The sequence below is a fragment of the Trachurus trachurus genome (genome assembly GCF_905171665.1).
Source record: "Trachurus trachurus genome assembly, chromosome: 7".
In the NCBI taxonomy this organism is placed as follows: domain Eukaryota; kingdom Metazoa; phylum Chordata; class Actinopteri; order Carangiformes; family Carangidae; genus Trachurus; species Trachurus trachurus.
Window position 1 is genome coordinate 19,240,423 of NC_139901.1, and position 23,275 is coordinate 19,263,697.

At 43.3% G+C, this 23,275-nt stretch overlaps 2 protein-coding genes across 3 annotated transcripts in view; one reads left to right on the top strand and one right to left on the bottom strand.

Moving 5' to 3' along the window:
* Positions 1-18,479, top strand: part of l1cama (L1 cell adhesion molecule, paralog a) — a 40,279-nt gene extending 21,800 nt beyond the window's left edge. Inside the window, exons 2-28 of one of the 2 annotated variants that reach the window (XM_083974971.1) lie at positions 899-993; positions 1,515-1,670; positions 4,454-4,556; positions 5,059-5,261; positions 6,348-6,470; positions 6,902-7,072; positions 7,941-8,055; positions 8,731-8,915; positions 9,131-9,262; positions 9,339-9,485; positions 9,579-9,690; positions 9,970-10,130; positions 10,384-10,540; positions 10,773-10,897; positions 11,027-11,128; positions 11,387-11,584; positions 11,678-11,748; positions 11,847-12,072; positions 12,591-12,706; positions 13,080-13,293; positions 13,516-13,638; positions 13,942-14,118; positions 14,205-14,318; positions 14,407-14,559; positions 14,987-15,118; positions 16,065-16,137; positions 16,781-18,479. In XM_083974971.1, coding sequence (XP_083831097.1) covers positions 1,541-1,670; positions 4,454-4,556; positions 5,059-5,261; positions 6,348-6,470; positions 6,902-7,072; positions 7,941-8,055; positions 8,731-8,915; positions 9,131-9,262; positions 9,339-9,485; positions 9,579-9,690; positions 9,970-10,130; positions 10,384-10,540; positions 10,773-10,897; positions 11,027-11,128; positions 11,387-11,584; positions 11,678-11,748; positions 11,847-12,072; positions 12,591-12,706; positions 13,080-13,293; positions 13,516-13,638; positions 13,942-14,118; positions 14,205-14,318; positions 14,407-14,559; positions 14,987-15,118; positions 16,065-16,137; positions 16,781-17,042 — 3,825 coding nt within the window. In that variant the 5' untranslated portion in view covers positions 899-993; positions 1,515-1,540 and the 3' untranslated portion in view covers positions 17,043-18,479. The remainder of the gene's footprint in view (positions 1-898; positions 994-1,514; positions 1,671-4,453; positions 4,557-5,058; positions 5,262-6,347; positions 6,471-6,901; positions 7,073-7,940; positions 8,056-8,730; positions 8,916-9,130; positions 9,263-9,338; positions 9,486-9,578; positions 9,691-9,969; positions 10,131-10,383; positions 10,541-10,772; positions 10,898-11,026; positions 11,129-11,386; positions 11,585-11,677; positions 11,749-11,846; positions 12,073-12,590; positions 12,707-13,079; positions 13,294-13,515; positions 13,639-13,941; positions 14,119-14,204; positions 14,319-14,406; positions 14,560-14,986; positions 15,119-16,064; positions 16,138-16,780) is intronic. The other variant, XM_083974972.1, reaches the window with a different exon arrangement.
* Positions 18,480-19,915: 1,436 nt separating this feature from the next.
* ribc1 (RIB43A domain with coiled-coils 1) lies at positions 19,916-23,132 on the bottom strand (the record flags this gene model as incomplete). Its single annotated transcript, XM_083975598.1, has 7 exons — positions 19,916-20,035; positions 20,189-20,355; positions 21,108-21,344; positions 21,945-22,063; positions 22,365-22,479; positions 22,602-22,819; positions 22,934-23,132. 7 exons carry the CDS (start codon positions 23,130-23,132, stop codon positions 19,954-19,956), a joined length of 1,137 nt encoding a protein of 378 aa, XP_083831724.1. The 3' UTR covers positions 19,916-19,953.
* Positions 23,133-23,275: the final 143 nt, after the last annotated feature.

Consider the following 23,275-nt stretch of genomic DNA (forward strand, 5'->3'; position numbering starts at 1 on the left):
CTTCTCCATCATCTTCCTCTCCTCTCCTGATTGACCTTTCCACACTATCCAAGGTCACCCATCACTCCGTTCTGGCACTCTGAACAAACAACGCTGTGCGGAGCCAAATCTCTTTCAATCAAGCTGCCATCGCCGCAGGGCTGCCAAATAGGCATGTTCTCTCTATTGTCGTTGTTTTCTTTTGTCTCACATGTACGTCTTAATCATGGTGTGCAATAACAGTTCTTTGTGTGTGATACTGAGTAGTGTAAACACTCAGTGGTCTGCTCCACGTGGTGCCACGGGGGAGGACAGCCTGCGTGTTGTGGCGAGGACCGACTCCAAGAGTACAGATGGAGAACGGATAGACTCCTAGCAGGGGTGGTTTGCCTCACTCACCATGACTGATAGCATCTTTATCGCACACTTATCACAGCAATATCGCCCAAGTACACTATGAACTGTTCAGCCCGTGCGATGCAGCCCTGGACAGTCAACCTAATTATCAAATATTTGTTTCTCTGTCTTGCGTATTATCTGATTTGAGACTTCATCAATCTGCATTTGTCTGTCCACAGCCCATCTGGGTTCTGGGAGACTGTCTGCAGCTTTTTATGGCGGTCTTTCAATATGCGCCACTATTCATGTAATTAACCAAATGGGATTTTTTTCCCCCCTTCTTCTTCTTCTTTGCAAGAACAGGTTCAGTGAAAGGCATTGTTGATGATTTTTGTTGGGGTGTGTATTGTCAACTCTTGATTGGTGTGTTAACTCCATGTCCCGGTCTGTCTATAGGTCTGACCACATGGTGCAGGGTAATTTTTCTCCCATTCTGACACATGGCCCCTCTCTGCCCCTCCCTCTCCCTGTTCCTCTTGCCCTGCCCTTCACCTCCCCCTTTCTCTTTTATCCTTCAGAGAGGAGACCAGCAGGAGGGCGTGGACCTTACTTAAAGAAGGAGGCGGGGGGAAAAGAAAAAAAAAAACAGGAGAGAAGACAAGAGGGACCAAAGAGGTACGAGGCAAAGCTGAGGCCTCCTGGACGCGAGACATAAGGCGCGTTTCCACTGCAGGAACTTTGGGGTAATTTTACGTGGCCAGGACCGTTGGTGTGTGTCTCCACTGAAAAAAAAAGTCCCAGTGGCACTTGAGATTTACTCTGTGCTGATTGGTCAGACTCAAAGCACCTCTGTACCTCTTCCTTTACCAGGAACTCCTGCAGTGGAAACGCGCCTATTGCCTCACACTTGCTCAGTGTGTGTGTGTGAGGTTGCTGTTACAGGCATATTCTATGTTATATGTTACCTGCAAGTCAGTGACAGGGAGTACAGAGCCCTTTACTCCCTGTCACTGACTTGCAGTTGCAGGTAACATATAACATAGAATATGCCTGTAACATCTCCTTCCCTTTAGCTGTTGGTTGATCCATCAAACATGACCATATTAGCATATGGGCAAGCATTAAAGATCTAGACTAAGAATGTAACATTAACTGTTGACCTCTGTGTGCATTTTACTATACGTGTGTGTGAGCAGGTGGGCCTTTGATGGGACAGTGAGCAATGCCTCACACGCAGCGACAGCAGGTTGGCAGTAGGGGGCAGTGCTCCCCCCACCTCCTCCCCTTCCTCCTCCTCCTCCTAGCCCTCGCTGCCCGGCCCAGCCAAGCAGCCATACACATACCCTCCAACTGTGAGTACCCACTCATATCACAACCATTCATAACAATGGGTAGCCCAATGTTTCCATGAGCTTCAAATATCTATTTGTTGTGCTAATTACATTGTTGATACATCAAAGCTGGCTAATAATGATCTTTCATCGTGATTAATTAGTGCAAATGAGTAGAATGAGCATGTTTCTCTTTCTGTAGCCTCAATAGTCAGGAGTGGATTGAGCTTTTATGCTTGAAATACTACACTGTTTGAGGCCTCTTTGGTTTGCACTCATCTGTGCCTGTGGTGTGTCTAATTACTCTGTAATTGATCCCCTCATACTGCATTGATTAGTCCCACTATTGATCTGGTTTCCTTGGTGCAAACCAGAATCTGATTGGGGAGTAATTTAATCAACAATTGAGTTATACAACAATAATCTAGCAAGGCTTTTTCTTGCTTGGTCTCATTTTCTTCCTCCTCCTCGATGCAATATGTGGGCATTAGGAATACAGCTGAGCTTGTGGCCCTGCAGGGAAATTGATCTTCATCTCCTCTGCCGCTGCCGCTGCTGGCCTGCCCACAGAGCTCCAGTAGAGAGAGAGAGGGAGAGAATATTGTTTCCACTATTGCCTTTGTTGTTCACTCTTTATCTAAGACTGCTTGCAATGAGTCACTGTCCTTCACCACCCACACAGATTTCGAAAGTGTATGTGTGTACAAACAACTAATCCTGCCTGTACACACATGAGCTCATACTCACACACATCTATTTTACCCTGTAAATGTTGATGAAACGCAGTAAATCTCCCAATCTAATTCCCCGGAGGACAGGGTGACACAGGGGTGAGAGGGCTGGACAAGGGTGAGGGGAGGATGATGAGGAGGTGGAAGGAGGAGCAGGTCAAAGATGTAAAAGGTCAAGGTGTCCCATGCCTTTCAATTAGCAAGCCTCTGCCAAGTCAGTGAGAGTCAGTGAGGACTGATTGATCACGATCGATAAAGGAGATGCGATTGAATCTGTGTGAAGGAGACTGGGGTCAAAAGTGACACGTTACAGGAGATATCACACTGCTTTATCGTCCATGCAGCATAATTGTTGTTCAATTATGGGTAAACATCATTGGTCTGTTTGGCCTCTCTGTATATTTAACATCATCTTTTCCTTCTTGTTGTTTATTGCTGCTGAAACATTTTTCCCTCTTGCCTTTTCTTTTTGGACTAACAGACCACATAAGTGATCGTAAGTGCTTTTAACTTTATTGATGTCTATCTGTCTTAATGTAGGTGCTGGCAAAGCTTATTGTGAACACTTTAATTATGCCAGAGAGGTTATTCTGCATCCAGCACACAGTAAAACACATTTTGCACTTAGAGGATACTGGCATTAGTGTGCACTTGTGTCCACGTTTACGCATCTGTCTCCAAGGATGTGTTTTGTTGTGCATTTGTGATTGTAGTGTGTGCTGTGTGTGTTTTATCGTGAACATGTGCCTGTTTTTGTGTGCTTTTTGCTGCATGTGGGTGTGTGTTTTGCCTCATTGGCTCCCAGTAGGTGAGATCCCTGCAGGAGCAGGGAAGAGGAAGTGTGAGGAGCTCCTGTCTGTAAAGAGACAGCAGGGCTGTCAGATCAAAGACACAGAAAAAATAAAGAGGAGTTAAAGCGCTAAGCACCAGCTCCTCTCCTCCTCCTCTGCCAATAATGGAGCAGTGCCCGCAGCCCAAACTTCAATTTGATCAGCTGAGGAAACGTGCTTATTTCTTCTATCAGTGGGAATTCTTTCATTAAATTCCCTCACTCTTCTTATCTGTCTCTTTCTGAACCTTGTTTGTTTTTTTCCCTCCGTCTTCATCTCGCCTCACTCTGTTTTTCTGTGTGCACTCTTTATTTGCTGCTCTTCCACCCTTCCCTGTCCGCTCATCTTTTTTTAATCTCCATTGCCCTCCTCTTCTCATCTACCCACCCCCCCCTCTTCATCTTATGCCTTTAACCATTTACCTACATGATGCAAATTAATCTCTGTCTAGGGCTCTGTCTCTTCCCCTTAGAGTGAAATTAAAGACTTTGCCAACAAGTATCAAGCTGTGACCTCTATTCCACCGTGAACAGCCTATATGCAAAGTCACTGAGACTGTGCAAACCAAAAGATTTAAATTTTTGTCTATTAATTTTGAAAAGCAGAACGTAAAAATACGACGTGGGCTGTAAACCACGCAAAAGAATCAAAGGTGCTGGTTCAATTCATGCCACACTCCATCATGCTGGTTTTTATGAGTCTGTTATCATGGCATTGCTTTATGGCTGTTATGGAGAGTGGTGACAGAGGAAGAGAAACCTCTTCTGGTGGTCATTACTTTTTTCCTTCAAAATCCCTGCTTCATTTCCCCACAGACACTTTCCCTCCTCCTCCCCGTCTCTCAGTCTCACAAGGAGCTCGTGCTATATATCTCTTTTACATGAGCTCTACCTCTTACATTATGCTGTATCAATTTCCTCTCATCTCAACCCATTTTCTCTGCCTGCTCTGTTACTCTCACTCTTTTCCTCGGCCTACATTTCATCCCATTCTCTGGGGAGTCTTTTTAAGTGATATTGACTGAATATACTTATGGGCAGCTGTTAAAGTATCTCTAGTTATACTGTGTTGTTTGTTAGGCCGTTACCGGCAGCCACAGGGATGTGTGTGATACAACGGTGCGATACAGTATTACTGTGTGTATATCTTACAATAGTTTTTTACACGAGCAGTAAACCATTTCGGTGCCTGCATGCCTGCTTGATAATATTGTAAAGATGCAACCTGTTTTCGGTCCTTGCAGTGAAAAGGCCTCCAGTGATCACCACGCATCCAGAGTCTGTCACTGTCTTCAGCATAGAAGACCTCGCCATGAGCTGTGAAGCCTCTGGAAACCCTTCACCCATGTGAGTCAGCACAGCACACATGCATCCACACAGAAGGAAAAAAAGAAAATATGGTTTGTCCAAGTTTGTGGATATTATATTAGCCATGGAGGAGACTTGCCTTTGGTTATCTTCATAGACAACTGAGAACAGCGACCTTCCTTCTCCTTGTTCGGTTGACATCTACATATTAGTATTACATGAGAGCACAGCTTCTCCCAGTCAGAGTTCTCATTTCGGCAAGGGATAAATGTCATTAAGCCCTCGAGCAATCTTTTCAGAGCGTCTTAGCTGCTCTGAAGTGGAAAACTGCTCCGATTGCAAAGGAAGAGATGAATATCGCAATTACACAGCACAGAGTCCCACTGGGGCATCTCGTGTAAATTTTGCAGCAGTTCATTTGTGTCCTCAACTGCTGTGACATGTAAGGACATTTTGTACGTGTTAAGAGCTGCTTTTATAGGCGAGGGTTTTATTTTTTGACTTACTGATTTTTCTTTTCTTTGTTATGTCTACGCTCAAGTTTCCGATGGACAAAGGACGGAGAGGAGTTTGACCCAAGCAGTGACCCAGAGCTGAAGGTTTCCAAGGACACTGGCTCATTCGCATTCTTCACACTCAGTAATACTATGGACACCCTGAAGCAGTACCAAGGAAAATATGTCTGCTACGCATCCAACGAGCTTGGGACCGCCGTCTCTAATGAGGCCACACTCTCCACTGACGGTAACAACATACTGATCACTGATTAATCCTCAAGTAACCACTGAGTAGTTATTGTAACAGTCATCGCATTTTGAAAGGTTAGTAATTCACATTTGAATTCAGTCGTGCTCACTAAGTACTTGCTGATTTGGTTTCAGCCTTGAGAAAGGAATAACACCCTTTCAGAGAAAATCAAACAAATCAAAAACCCTCTGATATGTTTTCAAACAAACAACAGCACACTAGAGGAGTTACATATCTTTTATAGATGCCAATTTCAGCGCCAGAGCTCCTGTAAATGCCTTCAAGGTCCAGATTACAGAAGCGAGCTGTGTGTTGTCAGTTTTATCAGCAATAACACAGCAATTTACAAAGATGTAAGCAGCAGCCAGCGTATAAACCTCATCCTTGCCCTGCTTTTTAGAGATCCCATTTGTTAGCAGATGGAGGCTCACGCTGAGACCTTCTAGTACTGCTACCGAGAACATAATTACATGCAATAACATGGTAATCAGCACATATTCAGGTACACACATGCACACACATTACATTCATGCACACGCGCACATGGTCCCCTGAGCAAAAGTGCAGAGCACCTCTGTGCATCCATCCACCTGTGTGACTGGCTCTCTTCTGGGCGACCTCCTTCCCTCACAGTTTCCCTGACAACGGTTTCCCCAGAAACGCTCTTGAGTTGATGTCATGTGAAGCACTCTTCAGTGGCTCCTGTGGGGTTATCAACAATGGGAGGGGAGGGGGGTGGGTGGTGGTGGTGGGGGCAAACACATATAATTCACAAATCACGTCACTCAGCTTCTGCAAGACAAAAAAAAAAAACCTGGCGCCTTCTCTGAAGAGGCTTCTCCTCCAATCCTTGAAGTTCCTCTCATGAAAATGTATGAATAATAGTTCTTTATTGTTTGTGCCCTTTACTGTGTGTTCAAGTTCACCTGTGATGTGGATTGCCCCAGGAAGTCTCAAGTCTACATAACACAGTGAATGTGTGCAGATGTTAGTGTTCATCACCTGTGTGTATCTATGCAGACTAACAGGTGTGTGTGTGTGTGTGTGTGTGTGTGTGTGTTTTTCTTGCTTGCCTCCCTGTAGTTCCCCCAACCCAGCAGAAAGAAAAGAAGGTTAATGTGAAGTCGGAAAAGGGAAGCAGTATTGTTCTGAAGTGTAACCCCCCACAGAGCTCTATGGAGCCTATCATTCACTGGATGGACTGGAGTGAGTACATTATCTTTTCCATCTCTGCTTCCATTACGTTCCTGTCTCTATAATAAATCGTCCATAGACTTAGACCTGTCTGTCCTTTTGTTGTCCAGTTTTCATCATTTATTATTCATTTCTGAAACAATCTTATCTAAATATTTCTCTTTCAGAATATTGTTTGATCCATTTTCTATTCTTTGATTTAAAACACTATATCTTCAGTACGTTTAGAGTTGAGCAGGATCTATTACCCCACTTCACCAACGTCTGTTTTATCATAATTTTTTTCCATTTCTCTGAGCCTAATCTATGTGGTGCCCTTTACCATTTATTTTCACTGTTTTATTTCATTGTTGAACACTGAATCTCTCCCTTGTGTGGTGTCTTTTGTGTCTACCGGTTGTCATTCTTTCTCCTCACCAACACCTCTCTTCCTCTCTCTCCAGGGTTACACCATATCCAGCTTAGTAAGCGAGTGGTGGTAGGGAAGGATGGAAACCTCTACTTTGCCCATTTGACAACTGACGACAGCAGGGACGACTACACCTGCAATGTCCAGTACCTGGCAACACGGACCATTCTGGCAAAAGAACCCATCACACTGACCGTCACCCCCTGTGAGTTTTACTTTGGATCGTCTGAGCTCTGACAGTTTTAAACTGAACTGATCTAACCTGAAGTAAACTGTGTTCCTACTCTGTAACAATGCCTTTATTCGAAATTTAAACTAATAAAGTGTGATGGAAGAAGATCTAAATCATGTCAACACCATGTAAGAAACATCACAAAAACATTAGTCTGAATTTAAGTCAAAAGTGGAATTAGGTGTCAGGATCATGGGAAAGCATTTGGTTATATGTAAATTTACACACAAGACAATTACTTTGTTTCTGGCTCTGACATGCAGATAAGTTCATTTTATATTTCAGCTGCCACTTCAGTATAATGAAGTTACATGGGTGTAGGTTTTGCATTTGGACAACAGGGACATTTCTCCATCATTATTTGAAGCCCTGCCAAAGAGGGAGGAATATTTGTTGAGAACAACTGAGGTCCCAGGGTTGAACCAACGTGAAATCATTCTCATGTTGTGGCATGTTTTGCTGACCAAAGCGTTGATCGTATCCAAGAGACTGCCCCAGCCGTGGGGGGGCTCATCACCACCTCAGCCCAGTGGTAATGAGATGCAGCTCACACTGCGATGTGGCTGCCTGCATCTGTGGCCCAACTAGAGGTCAGAAAGATGAGCACATGTTAACATGAGACCTCTGCATGTGTGTGGGAAATCTGTATGATGGCCTGTTATTTGAAAGGTTAAGTCTCTTAAGGCTGCCGAGTCGTCTCTGTGTGACACCACACCCTGAATTTGTTTGTGTGTGTATGAGAGTGGCTGCTGTGTCAGCAGGATGGCAATCTGAAAACCACCCATACATATGGATGAATTTTTTTCTCCCTGTCTTTGTGTTTCCACCTCTCTTTCTGCAGCCAACTCAGTCGTACGAAACAAGAGGCCCGCAATGATGAGACCTACCGGAGCTCACACCACTTACCATGCCCTCAGGGGCCAGACCTTGGAGCTTGAGTGCATCGTCCAAGGCCTGTGAGTGTCTCTGTGTGCATATGTATGTGTTTCTGCTCCCATCAATCAGAAAAGTTGAGCCACTTCTTACAATCAATCGTACCTGCCTTTTAACCACTCCCCCACCCCCCCAACATCCTCACATTTCTTTCATTCTCTTCTCTTCCTGTCTCCTGCTTCACGCTGTTCCTCCTCCACTCACTGCATACCTCTTTCTGCACATTTCTGCCCGCACTCTGCGATCCTCAAATAAAGGTTTTTTTAGCTGTCCCTGGGGCCCGACTGATGACAAAAGGGGAAAAATCATTCTCAGTCCGGGCCCCGAGGCTTTGGAATGATCTGCCGGAGGACATTAGGTCAGCTTCATCAGTAGCTTTAAATCTCTACTAAAAACTTACCTCTATCGGAAAGCCTTCCTTGATGTCACTTAATTGTCTTGGTTGTCATTTTAATTGTTTTTACTTGGAAAGCACTTTGTAACATTTGTTATGAAAAGTGCTATATAAATAAAGTTTATTATTATTATTATTATTATTTCTTTCATTCATTTATGTTCACTTCATCTCACTTGAAATCACCCTCACACAACTGCTGCTTCTCCTCACTCGTTTGCATTCCTTCCTCTGTTACACCTTTCCTTCTTCTCTTTTTCCTCCTCTTGCTAAACACACTCTTCCTCTTTCTCCACCACTTCAGTCCGACTCCAGATGTGTCTTGGCTGAGGAAGGATGGCGAGATGTCTGAATCTCGAACTACGATAGAAATGTTTGGCCGACGCCTGCGCTTCAGTACTATCGCAGAGAGTGACACGGGAGAGTACCAGTGCATAGCCAACAACACCCAAGGAAAAGCCACACACACTTACACCGTGATGGTCGATGGTACGTCATATACCCATATATTATTTCTTCCCAAGGTATTTCCAAGTGGGAAGGTTTTGTGTGCTCACAGATTTGCAATGTGTTAACATTATGTCATCATAGGAATTATGAATTTACCTGAATTTAAATCTCAATATAAACAGAGCAGTATAACAGGTTGGTGATCAGTGCTTTGTTTTTGAGTCTATCACAGAAACATATTGTGTCCCTTGCAGCTGCTCCCTATTGGGTCAAAGAGCCGGTCAGTCAGTTATATGCCCCGGGTGAGACTGTCAGATTAGACTGCCTGGCAGATGGCAGACCCGCTCCCACCATCAGCTGGACCATCAATGGGATCCCTCTCTCGGGTCAGTACACACACCTACCTGCACACAGGCATTTCAACACACTGTGCATGTACTGACAGTATGTACTTTCAAACAGCAACCGATAAGGACTCCAGACGTACTGTGACGGAAAGCGGATCTTTAATCCTGAACGATGTCAACTTCGGAGACACTGCCATTTACCAATGTCGGGCCTCCAACAAGCATGGGGCCATCCTCACCAACACCAATGTTTATGTCATTGGTGAGTGTTTCTATTGTGCATGTCACTTGTGAAAGAGTTTTGTGTGTGCTTCTGCGTGTGTTTCATTTCATTTCTATTTGTGTGTTGTTTCAGAGCTTCCTCCACAGATCCTCACTGAGGACAGGAGTGTATACACATTTACAGAGGGCCAGAAGGCTTTACTGGAGTGTGAGACATTTGGTTCACCTAAACCCAAAGTCACATGGTGAGACACATGACTGTTGCTCTATATCATATTTATTCTAATTTGGTGTTTAGCAGATTTTCATATTAACAGTTTTCACGGAGGTGACATTGTGTAGGTGGCACTTCATATGCATAAATTAACAGCCTCATGCTGTTACATCTGGACTGTGAATTTTGTCACTGTGGCTTTTTTTTTGTTCAGGGTTAAAGTGGTGAATTCATCAGACACTGAAGGTTTCAATCTTACTCTGTGTTTCGGATGTGTGTGTGTGTGTGTGTGTGTGTGTGTATTTTCCAGGGAGAGTGTCAGCTCCTCCTCTCTTCTGGCAGATCCCAGAGTTAACCCACTCACCAACGGGGCGATTGAAATCTCTAATGTCACCCATGACGATGAAGGCCTCTACACCTGCTTTGTAGAGAACACCAACATGTCAATCAATGCAGAGCTGGAAGTGCTCAGTGAGTGACCTACACACACACACACACACACACACACACACACACACACACACACACACACACACACACACACACACACACACACACACACACACACACACACACACACACACACACACACACACACACACACACACACACACACACACACACACACTGTCCCCTGACAGCTGATGTTATTAGCTGATGTTATTTGCGCCTCACGTAGCCTGCCTCAGTATCATGCTGTATGTCTCCTTGCTCTCTCCTCCAGACAGGACAGTGATCGTGTCGCCGCCACAGGCCCTTAGGGTGCAGCCTGGAAGCACAGCCATCTTCACCTGTTTGGCCCAAGTAGACCCCAAGCTGGATCCACTCATTCAGTGGAGAAAGAACAATCAGAAGCTGTTTGAGTCCCATAGTGATGAAAAGTAAGTTTATATTCTTTACATTGGATAACTACCAATAATGTCTAAAATGATTGAAATCACGACGATGCAGCAACGTTTCATAAACAAATAAACCAAAATTTTATAATCTAATTTTTATTTATATTTTTTTAATTTGATGATGAGGTAGAGATGGCATTACTAATACCATGAAGGAGGGGGTTTTGATTAAAAAGAGAAGATGTAGGTAACCCAACGGCTGTATGTTCTGCAGATACACATTTGAAGGACCAGACCTAATGATAGCTAATGTGGAGCCAGATGATGAGGGTGTGTACACCTGTCAGGTCATCACTAAACTGGACATGGCTGAAGCCAGAGGCACTCTCACTTTATGTGGTAAGATCACATCATCAAATATTGTATGATCAAGAGCCATGTGTTTTTTTATCTCCTAACTTACAGCGACCTATTGATTTAAACTTGTGGAGTGCAGACAGACAGTGTGTTGATTGCTGTTCCCCTCAGATCGTCCAGACCCTCCTGTCCTGCTCCAGATCTCTGATCCTAGGGGTCGTACTGTCACCCTCAGCTGGACTCCTGGAGATGACCACAACAGCCCTGTGCTAGGTTTAGTATAGACACAAATTCCCTGTCCTACACATCACATTATACAGGTTTTCATTTTGTCTAACTGTAATACCTATAAACTATACCATTTATCTCATTAATAATGAAAGGCTGCTCTGTTTTCAATACCTGGACATGAGCAATGTCAGACCTTTGTGAAGTGTCTCAGCATGACCAAGTCTATATTTATGTTTCTATTTCTTCCTCACTGTGTACCATCTGTTTTTCCCATCTCTTCTCAACTTTCTTTGTTGACAGACTATGTGGTTGAGTTTGAGGACCAAGGTTCGAAGGAGAGCGGTTGGGAAGAGTTGAAAAGAGTAAGAGGGGGCAATGAGCATACTAGCCTCTCCCTGTGGCCCTATATGTCCTACCGTTTCCGGGTCATTGCCATCAATGATGTGGGTAAGAGTGATCCCAGCAAGCCATCTGAAATCCACAACACAGCTGCTGAACGTAAGAGACAATGTTCTTCAACCAGCTTTAACAGTAACACTTCTCCCCTACAAAAATGATGCTAAGTTGTTGTTGTTTTTTCTCAATACACAGTACCAGACAACAACCCTGAAGATGTTAGGAGCGAGTCCATAGACCCAGACACTCTGCTCATCACCTGGGAGGTACATTTATTACCTGATGGTTCAATATTCTGAAGAAACACCAAACTAATTTTTAAAAAGGCTTTGCATCTTATTGGCTGCTGTTCCTATCACTTCAGGTATTGGACAAACGCAATTTCAATGGACCGAACCTCAAGTACAGGGTGATGTGGAGGCGAGTGGTGGGCAGTGGGCCCAACTGGCACATCAACCATACAACGACACCACCGTTCATCGTCAATGACGTTGGCAACTTCTCTGCCTTTGAGATCAAGGTCCAGTCTGCCAATGAGATAGGGCCAGGACCTGAGCCAGATCCGGTCATTGGTTACTCAGGAGAAGATGGTAAAAATATTTAAAGAGACCCAAAGGAGTTTGCTTTTATTCATAAAAGAGTCTCATATTAATGTGGACAAATCTACAATACCCACACTTGTTAATGGGTCCATTTTCAATAAATATATTGTTTTGTCTTTATAGTTATTTGGGCCACGGGGCAATCGTACCGAGCACTGGCCCCTACAGCTATGAAATAGCTGCAGGGACCAGTACTCGGGGCTGTTCTTGACTTTATGTCCGACCGTGTCACAACCTATGAGGCTCAGACATTCACCTGAGGAAAAGTAAAGGAAACATTCTTGGCAAATGTTTTCACTTTCGTCTGTCTTGCGCCGGTCCAAAAATTTCACCATAGCCTACACGCGAAGGCTCATGGGAAATGTAGTATGAAAACACTTCGCTTTCCGAAACTCCTTGTAGTCCCTTTAACATACTCAAATGCTAAACAATTTTTCAGCAACAGTCCTCTATAAATTAGCATTCATTCTTAACCATCTCTTTCTTGTCTGTCTCTTTGTTTCTAGTTCCATTGGAGGCTCCAATGGATGTGGGTGTTGCACTAATGAACAGCACTACCATCAAAGTGACCTGGGCACCAGTAGAAAAAGAGACGGTCAGAGGACACCTGCTGGGATACAAGGTACTGATCCTGTATCTCCTTTGTTGTTTGGCCTAACATATTCAGCCCCTGTCCTCATGAATAATACATATATTGGGTTTATGGAGGGGGCAGCTACACCTTGGTTTGGCAGAGGCTTCAGAGTTCTCTCTAGTTTCAAGGTTGTGAAGGATAAATCCTTTTTTAAATTTTAGTTTCTCTTACCTTCAAAATGTATCACACACTCAGTATTTAACTTTATCCTCCATCTGGGCTTTGATGCATGTTCCATTCAACGTCCTAGTCATACCCCATCGCTCAACATAATCATATTATGAATTGCATGAGGGACGTGTTTGAAATGTTAAAAACTCAGACTGATTTCCTCTTTCATCATTTCTCTTGACTCTTCCAGATCTATTTGACCAGAACTGGCTCTAGGGGCCATCACAGAGGCCGGAGGGCCAAGGAATCAGAAAGCACCGTGGTGGAGACAGGGCCAAGTGAGATGAAGAAGATGATCAGTGATCTCAGACCGTACTCCCACTATACCGTGGCCGTCACTGTGTTCAACAGCAAAGGAGAGGGACCTCCCTCTGAGACGCTGGCCTTCAAGACTGACGAAGGAGGTGAGAATGAGAAAAAGGAGGCAAGAGATAAAATGATGGAGCCCGATGGTTGTAATAAAGGGAGGAAGAGGGGATCATGGTGGGTGGAGGGGGTGAGCCTGATGTAGGGGTGGAGATGATTGAGCACACTAGGATTTTTCGGTGACAATATAGATTGAATAGTATAATAATCCCTTTAAAGTCAAGTCAATTTTTAATCAACTGTGCTTGTGTTGCTCCTAGTTCCTGGTCCTCCCCTGAACCTTATGTTGGACAGCCCATCAGAGACAGAAATGACCCTCAACTGGACAACCCCTGACCATCCCAATGGAGTCCTCGTTGGATATCTGCTGCAATACCAACGAAGTGAGCATTGTTTACGTACATTGAATCTTTATCCGTTCAGCACACATACAGTAAATGCTTTTGGTTGATGAGGTTAAAAGTGCTGTGGCTTTAAAGACACCAGTACAAAAGATCAGTAGAGTTAATAACACAACACAATATGTTTCCAACAAATCAATAACACCAGGAAACTGTCAAAAGCGTAACCCCCTAATGAGGCTCATCAGTCAGTCACTTGTCACCCACAACAATGTGTCATCACCAGTAACGATGTGTTTAAGACCGAGTCGTGATTGAATGCTTTTTTGGCTTTGCTGTGGTCAGTTGTCGAGAGTGATGACAGCCCCATGCAGGTAGAGACAATAGATGACGCCGCAGTCACCCGCCTCACTCTGAGGAACCTGGACCGTCACAGCCACTACCGCTTCTACTTGAGGGGGCGGACAAAGGCTGGGGACGGAGAGCCCATCATGAAGGAGGGGGCCACCACACTGGAAGGAGGTACAAAGCACGTTTCTCATATACCACTCACACGAACAGATTGTATTAGATCGTGAGTGTAATTCCTCTGTTTGCATGGATTTCAGTGCCTCCTACCAATATCAACCTGTCTGTGGGGGAGAATGCAGTTAACTTCAGCTGGGTGGCCAAAAAGAGATACAGGAATGTTAACTTCCAGATCCACTACCTCAAAAAGGAGGGTATGATATTTACACTAAAATGTGCATAATGGACAGTTTCACAATCAATCATGAAAAACAAAAAAATAAATATGCTGTGTTTCTGCAGATGGGGCTAAATGGCAGAAATCGGAAAAGGTGAACTCCGCTCAATCTTTCTACCAGCTCCAGGGCCTGACACCTGGCTCTCATTATCGTTTACGCTTCACAGACAGCAACTCCACCACCTTCTGGGAGACTGACATTGAGACGGAAGGAACAGGTACTATGAGCGTTCTGCCTTCATTCATCCTTTTTTCTTTCATCTTCTTTGCTCGCTCTCCTCTGGGCTTCCCACATCTAAATATAAAGCCTGATCCTACAGAGAGTGTCTTGCAGTTCCCTGTGCTGCCTGTGAAGTGCTTTCAAAGACTTGTCTGAAAAGCGAGCTTGGTTAGCCATATGAAATGATCCATTACTTGTGTTTGTTTGTGGTATTTTGTTTTATTCTTTAGCTCCCTGGTGAAATGTCTCTCTGTCAGAAAACATACTGCTCTGTCTGTTTTGTTCTAGATTCAGCTCCCTCTTTTATCTTGTTCCTCCTTCCCTTTTTGTCCCTTTCACTCCTTGTTGTAATCTTATTTTGTTCCTCCATCACAAAAAAAACCCCTCACTCCTTTCTTTTCCCTCTGCTTGTCTTCTATTTGAAGTAGTGACAGAGGTGCAGCCAAGCTTTGCAACACAGGGCTGGTTCATTGGCGTCGTGAGTGCCATCGTGTTGCTGCTGCTGATACTACTCATCCTCTGCTTCATCAAGAGGAGTAAAGGAGGAAAATACTCAGGCAAGTGTGGCCATCCCTCCATAATGGTTGTTAAGTATTCATCAGTACACATGTCAAACTGTTTGAGAGCATCTGTTTGGTGTCAATAAATCACTGAGATCATAAGTGAATGTTGTGTAGAATTTGGGAACCACTACCAGTTTGGAGCCATAAAACAGCTTGATAATGAAAATGACACTGCTGTAGAAAAAGGAGAAAAGCAGTTACAGGGAAGCACTATAGTAAACAATTGCTGTAGCCGGAAAGAAGACAGTAAAATAAGATTGCACCATGTTTAAAAAGCTCCCCAAACCGTTCTCTACACTCTTTAAGTGTTAAAGTGGCTCCAACTCCAAATAAATGGCCGATTTCACTTTGCCAATTTTCTCCCTCGAAGCCTTCACATCAAACATGTAGTGAGATAGACCTCTAAGCTTACACTTCCTTACTTTGATAGTAAGGAAGTAGCTCTGCCCTGAAAAGAACCGTAAAATAATAATCACAAACCACAAGAGTAACTGCAACCTGCGGGCCACTGTCTGCCTGGTCTGGAGAGAAACACCAGCCTTTCATCCCACTCCACACAAGGGAATAACAAGTGACTGGCTCTCTCTGTGCTGAGGAACCAAGAACAAACTGAATTACAAATCTGACCATACCCACTGGCACCATGCTTCTGAACAACTAATTATTTAAATAGTTTGAAAATTTAAAAGACATATTCAGAATGGCAGTCATATGCTGAAAGCCAGGCAAGGAAGTAACTCAGTAGTCAAACTATAAACAACATCAATGAACAGATTGTCCACAGATAGTGAGAGTATTTTTAAACCACGCACATAAACTTGGTGTTATCTCTCTGTCTGACAGAATGTCATTATCGATGTCTCAGACAGTGGCTTAGAGAGAGAGAGACATGGTTGAGATCGCGCTGATAATGAAATCCAATAATCTCTCTCCCTCACAGTGAAAGATAAAGAAGATGGTCCCATGGACTCGGAGGCGCGGCCTATGAAAGATGAGACGTTTGGAGAGTACAGGTTTGTTATCTGAGTGCATGTCATTTCTTTGAGTGTCACATGATGTTTCTATCACCCCTTTGAATTCAGCCTCCTAACACAGCCCTTATTCCCTCAGCACTGTTTGGTTTTCCTAACCCTTTGTGTTCCTTTCACTGTCCCTCTTTTCCCCCAATGCCTGCCCCTTCTATGCAGATCTCTAGAAAGGTATGCTGTGATGTGTTATGCTGAACCAACTTATTTATCATCCCTTGCCAATGCATCACTCACCTACTGTTTGGCCTGTAACAATTGGGTTAATCATAGAAATATGATTAATGATAATGTATTGTATTATGTAGGGCTGCAACTAACATCTTTTTATCCATTATTGGTTAATTGATTCATTTTATTTTTTGATCAATCTATTAATCATTTCACATAATAAGCAAAGAATAATGATATTCAATTTACCATAATGAAAGACCAAGAACCAAAGAATTACATATAAGAACGTGGAACTAATTTTTCTGTGCCGTTTTGGTTGAAAGAAGGGTTTAGCTGGTTTAGTATTATGTGTTTTTCAGCTAAAGAAAGCTGTGTTTTGGGGAAAGATTAAAGATTAAGCCAACTCATATTAGCTTTGTTCATGCCTTCTGATAATATTTTCCCTCACATACTTTAGTGATCTTGAGGAGAAGCGCACGACCAGCCAGGCGTCTCTATGCGAGGAGAGCAAGCTGTGCAGCGAGGACAACCTCGACTTCAACGGCAGCAGTGCCATAACTACGGAGCTCAACATGGATGAGTCTCTGGTCAGCCAGATCAGTCGGCCCAGCGAGGGCCTAGAGGTGCTCCATGGTCTGCCGGACAACACCACGCTCAACACCACCGCTGTCTCCTCAGCCACCAACGGCATGCCCAACTCCGTCACCATCCTCGATTAACACCCCCCCCCCCCTCCCGCCCCCCCAACATATCCACCGGGGACCATCAGACCAAAACATGTCAACACATTCGTGCCCATATGCTCGTGTTCCTTACTGACCTGCTGATCTGTACTTTGACGACTAATACACAATCAATACATTGACCATTCAGATGCCCCTGGCAGGCATCTGACCGACTGGACTATTTTGACCAAAGGAGTGTCCAAAGTAGTGGACAACATGATACAAGTCTGACTGACCTGAAGATGTCCTTTCACCCCTTCACCCTCCTATACCTGTGTAGTTCCAAACAACTGAAATTCATTACTCTCCTTCTCTTCTCTTTCTCTTTCTCTCTGCACCAACTCTGTAGAAAGATAAAGACAGAATACTGTAAAGGTAGAAATATCAGAGGGACTGTAGGCGAGGCGTGGTCCGATAGAGATGCAGAGTAGTACACTGAAAGAGGAGGATGATGTGTGGAGAAACAGACAGCACATGTTGCTGTAACATGTCTCATCACTTAGATATTTATCATGTCTTGACTTATTTCACACATGATGTTGTGTGTCTAATGTCATTTGATGTCTCAGATTGTACTTGCCAGTGACATTTTTTACATTTTTATTTTTTTATGTGTTTGAAAAGAAAGAAAGAAAAAAAAAACATCAAACAAACTTTTTTCCTTGTCGTACATTTTTTTCTTTTTACCATATTTTTTTCATATTGTGTTCTACACTATTTATATAAACCTCATGACTTCTCTTTATTGACATATTTCATTGATCGAGATGTTTTCATCGAAACTAAGTGAAGCCAAGTTTCTTACTATAAATAACATTGGATGCATTAAGGGGAACTTGCTGTGACGATGCCGAGTAGCATCTGGTGTATATAGCTGCATCTACATCTATCTATTTAGCCATAATACAGTATTATAGATATGTACATGCTCCTTACATGTTCCTGTGCCTGCTGGGTCTGCATAGAGCACCAGATTGATGTCATTACTCTCTCGCCTTCCCACCAGAAGTGAAATGTCATTATTGGAAATGATATTGTAATTTTTCGTGTCGAGACCTATGTGTAGCTTTCTGTATCTGTCTTTGTCTCTTTCTACACTGTATTAAAACATTGTTGTCTCTAATTAACAATCTTTTCATACCTGTTCATCTCATACTACACATTGTTTGAGGAGCAGTATTTATGTATACTACAGATTAAGGGAGTGGAGTCTTGTCGGCAAACACTCTCTCAAGTTTTATTTTCAGATCCTCATCAACGCAAATGGCCATCGCAGACAGGCTTTATGATTGCCAGTTGATGTATAAGAAAAGGCAAACAGTTGGTATTTGCATCAAACGCAGAGAATGTATTTTCTTTTTAGTGCTGGGTAGACGTTGTATCTACATGCTACTGATAAACAAAAATCTGAGCTACAAGGTAGCTACAGGAGAGAGAGGAGTGGTTATGAGAAGACCTGGAATGACAGTTTTTTTTCCCACTGAATGTAAATACAACCCTTAAAGATTGTTTTGATGAACCCAACCAATGTTTGATAAAAAAATGTGAAAAATGTGCAGGTTTAAAATCACTTAATTTTAAAATGTTGCAAGCTGTACTTTTTCTTCTTTGTACTATTGCTATATGAATTCAAACTTTCCGTTTTTGACTAATTACTGCAGTGAGATTTGGCAGATTTAGCAAAACTAGCTCATAGTTGAGGAAAGAAAAAAAAAGGAAAAAGGAAAAAAAATCCACATTGTTCTGTAGATGTTTACAAACATTTCACAATTTGAAGATCAAAAAAATGTACATTAGTGTCATGTAGTGATAGAAGTAGTTACATTATGATGAAAGCTAAGATCGCATTCATGCCCATAACCATCCAGCAATGCATTGCAGTGCAGTGAATATCTGTGGAGTTTTTGTCTGATGCAGTTGTGAGCGGCAGGGATGCAGCAAGCCAGGTTGTGCACACCACAGGGAGCATCTATATGCAACATTGCTGTCTCAGTTCTCCCTACATAAATAAAAGCTTGAAACTGGCCAAACATCATCCGACAGTCCCTGAGGTAAAGAATACGGGATGTCTACAATGGCTAGTGGCGCTGAAGGAGGTGTGTGTAAGCTCCCTGCTGTTGGTTATACAGACACACTCAGGACAAATAAAGCTTTTAAAATAATCTATTTTCATACAGGAGCAATGAATGACACAAAATATGCCAATATTCTAACATGACTATCTGCTGCTAAACATCTGTGTTTGTCAGTGTTCGGGGCAAATGTTAGCTTTGAATGAGGAATGAGTGTACACACACAGATACTCACTCGACTGCCACTCACTCTTTGCTTTTCACTGTCGAGGGGAAAGCTGGGGATGCTGGCATTTGCTTTTCCACCATTGTTTCCCCCCCTTTTTTTTATAGTTAAAAGGATTTTAAAAAAAAGTTCAAAAAGTGAATTGGTTAATTTAGAGAAGCCTCTTCATAACTCAGTAAAACAGACAACAATGCCTGAGTGGGAGGGGAGGGGTTGGGCGTGTGTATCCCTGTTGGGGTGGAGATGTGCCTGTATGTGGTGTGTTGGGAGCACAATTGGCATAATGGGACTGATGGTATCTACATGAGTTGGGTGGACTTGTACCATGGGGCCAATATAACTGTAACTGCATTATGAAATCTACCACTGTAACTGGATATATGACTGAAAAATAAAATACATGGAACAATCTGTACCAAAAAAGGCTCCCTTTATTGTCACCGTTATCAGCCAATAAAATCAATAAATACCTGTCACTTAAGTTTAGTCAGTATGTATTGATTAATTAGGATTCAGTTCACATTGACTGCGAGTATAACAATCAATTTTATTAGCACACTGTCAGACGAGGACAAGCCTGTGTAAGCCTGTGTAGGGTCTGTGATGGTCAGCGGGAGCTGGTGTTGAATTGATGAAAGTAGTCCTTAGTGGGTTTGTTGGTGTAGAGCTTCTTGTTCAGGTATTCCTGACTGAGGGACACAGACACACATATAAACACACTGTCTCCAAAAATGGTTACTGAAATCTACATTCCTAATTATCACCTACACCAAATATAGATTTGCTGACTATACTGCCTAGATATTACGTGTATGTGCTGTATGTATGTGTGCAGTGCTTACTGTTCCTGCTGCTCTTTTGCCAGCTGCATGTTTAACTGGTCCGTCTGAATCCTCCTCTGTCTCCTCATCTCTTCTGCTTTTGTCTCCTTATCCTCTGCTTCTCTGGACAGATTCAGCAGCTGAAGGTCCCAGATGGCAGCCTGAATCTTCTTAGCATCCCTTTGTCTCTAAAGATGGGAAGAAATAGATTCAAGGCTATATGTGGAACTGCTATGAGGGACACCAGTTTTTTTTTTTTTTCCTTTTTAAAATATTTTTCAGTTTTTATGAAGGGGTGGCTCACAGTCTGGGGGTTTGGACCTGACCAAAACATTGCATGAAAGAAAGTAGACTTTTTTTCTGCTGACGTAATTCATTTCCTTTAAAGTTGAAGCAGAGGATTATTGTATCATTTACGCCTCAATCAGAGCAGGAATAATACAAGCTTTAGACATATGCACCTTTAAAAAAAGACGTAAAAAGGAGACACAGAGATGAATGTAAAATTCAATGGAAACTTGAATAAATTAGCAGAGAAACATAATAAATTCAGATCCATACAGGGCACAGGAGGTCACTGAATGTTTTGATGAATTTGAAAATTATGTAAATTGTATGCTATGGCCTTCAGAATTACAAGATCTCAGCCTGATTGAAAACCAATGGGACATTTTGGATCTGAGTATTAGACAGCACTCAGTCACTATCAAAAGACTAAATGGGAATGTCTTCTGTGTGAATGCTGATTATCAGAGTCTGGAGGCTCATCAGTGCTTTGTGTTGTTTTTCTCCATATGACTTTATTCTAAGGGATCATATGTCTAAAATTTTGGAAAGTTGAAGAGGGAATTTTTCCCAGTGGAGCTTTAGAGGAGAGTAAGAACATGAATTGCTCATTTGTGTATGGGAGGCCCATTGTGTTTTAGGGCAATTCTAGTACCTGTCTCTCAAGGCACTGTTCCTGCCTCTCCCCATGGATGGCGCTCAGCTGCTCCGGGCTCATCCCCTTCCACCTGTCAGTCAAAACTTGGGTTGGCTTCCCTCCTCCCACCTCTATTTTTGCTGTTTCTGCACGCTCGGTCATCATGTCAGACGTTAGTGTGTGCCACATCTCTGCAAGGCCCTCCCTTTCCTCTCTCCTGTGCTGTTCCTTCAGTCTCTCTGCCCGCTCTGCGGCCTGTGGGGAACAGGTTTTGGTGAGGCCTTACTGGGGGATAGTTGATTGATCACTCCCTCGATGATTGGAATAGTTGCAGCTTTATGAAACCCAAGCTTAAGCACGTGGTTACTTCTGGCTTAGAGTCAAGAATCAGCCATGTGGTGAATGTCCTCCTGAGAGCTCAAATCAGTCAGTTGCATTTGCTTGTGCATCATGCATGTGAGTGGTTATTAGAGAAACCACAAAACTGTCAAAAAAAAATACCAGGACCTGAAGGACTTGTAATGATGCCTCCCCATGGAGGATTCAGTTGAGTGCATTCAGGCAAATGAGGGTAGAGCTAAGTGGAGGCTTTTAAAAACAGACAAGGTCTATGCATACATCAAAGGAGTTTAACCATCCATATTGCTTGATACTAACAAATATGATGGCAGCCTTCATGCAGCAAATGTGTGCATCGCTTAACATTTTCAATTAGCAATTTTAATTTTTATATCCCACCAGAGTGCACCATGCATCCACTAAAAAACCCCACTGGATTTCGCTGTGAGCATTCACATCAGCAGGGGTTGTGTGTGTCTGTGTGTCCATCTGTGCGTGCACATGCTTGTACTGTACCAGAGCTTGATTGTAGTTGTCAAGAGCGATGCGGGCAGCTTTCTTACACTCCTCCTCTAGAGCGGCTTGCCGAACCCCCCTTAGGTCCTGATGCACCAGCTCTCTGTTCACGAGCATGTCTGTGACACACAGACACGAGTTGGAAATCACCTACTGTGTGTGTTTTTCACACCTGCATTAGCCATTACCCGCTGCACAAGGCTCTTCAACAACACACTCACACGTACATAACGACTTCCCGGGGATGAGCATTCATCAATGCCACCTGGCAATAGGGGCTTTGCGTAGGAGAGTGTGTGATTGTTTGTGCAGGAAAGCATGAAGCATGTGTGTGATTTACAGAAGCTATAGCATACAGTGTGTGAGCTCATCGGTGATTACAGTGTGTGTGGGTGACTGTGTGTGCTTGTCTCCTCTCACCTCTGTGCTTGTGTCTCATGAGCCTGTTCCTATTGTCTTCCTTCTGTGCGCACAGATCTCTTTTTGCCAGCTTCATTTGTTCTCTTCTCGTTTGCTCCTCTCCGATACCCTCCCCCTGTACATGAAACAAGGACATGGTGCTCCAGGGATAATGTGATTATTTATTTAACCCTTTATCGGATCGTGTTCCACTGCTCCTGGCGCACAACATGTACATGCCAGTCACAGGGAGCCTACCTGAAATATTTGCATGCTGGCAGGCCCTAGATCACCCTCTGGAGTGGTGATACTGAATGCCCCCTTCAGGCCACACTTGAGATCAGCATCACTAGAGTCCTCCACACGCTGATGAGTGACCCAGTACTGGGCCAGGTCGGCATGCAAAGCTGCCTGCCTTTGTCTCTCATCAACATCTTGCTGCAGCAGTATGTCATCGTGATACTTCCTCAATTTATCTGCAATACAATGAAAATAAATACACCAGTGGTCATTGCTTAGATGTGAAGAAATGTAATTTCAAATATGGAGATGGCTTAATAGTCTAAAGGGAAGACCGTATTTCAGTTTACCAAATGCCTTGTGTCGTTCTTTCTCCAAGTTTTCCTTGTGTTTTTTCTCCTGGACCTGTTGATCCAGAGCATCAAGGTCAAGGCCCATCATCACACGCAGCCTGGTGTTGTAGATTCTGGCTTTGCGTGCCGACTCTGCAGACCTCCTCCTCTCCACAGCCCTGTCAGACTGGTCTACGGGAAAATCCACTTTAAACATGTTCACAGTCTCCAGTGAGCCTGTTTGGAGGAGACACTAAATATGATTCTTACAGAAAATACTGGTAAAACGTTATTCTTTCTGAATTTTGAAATAGTGGAGTACAAGTGGAATCGAAATTGAAATACTCAAAATTGTACTTG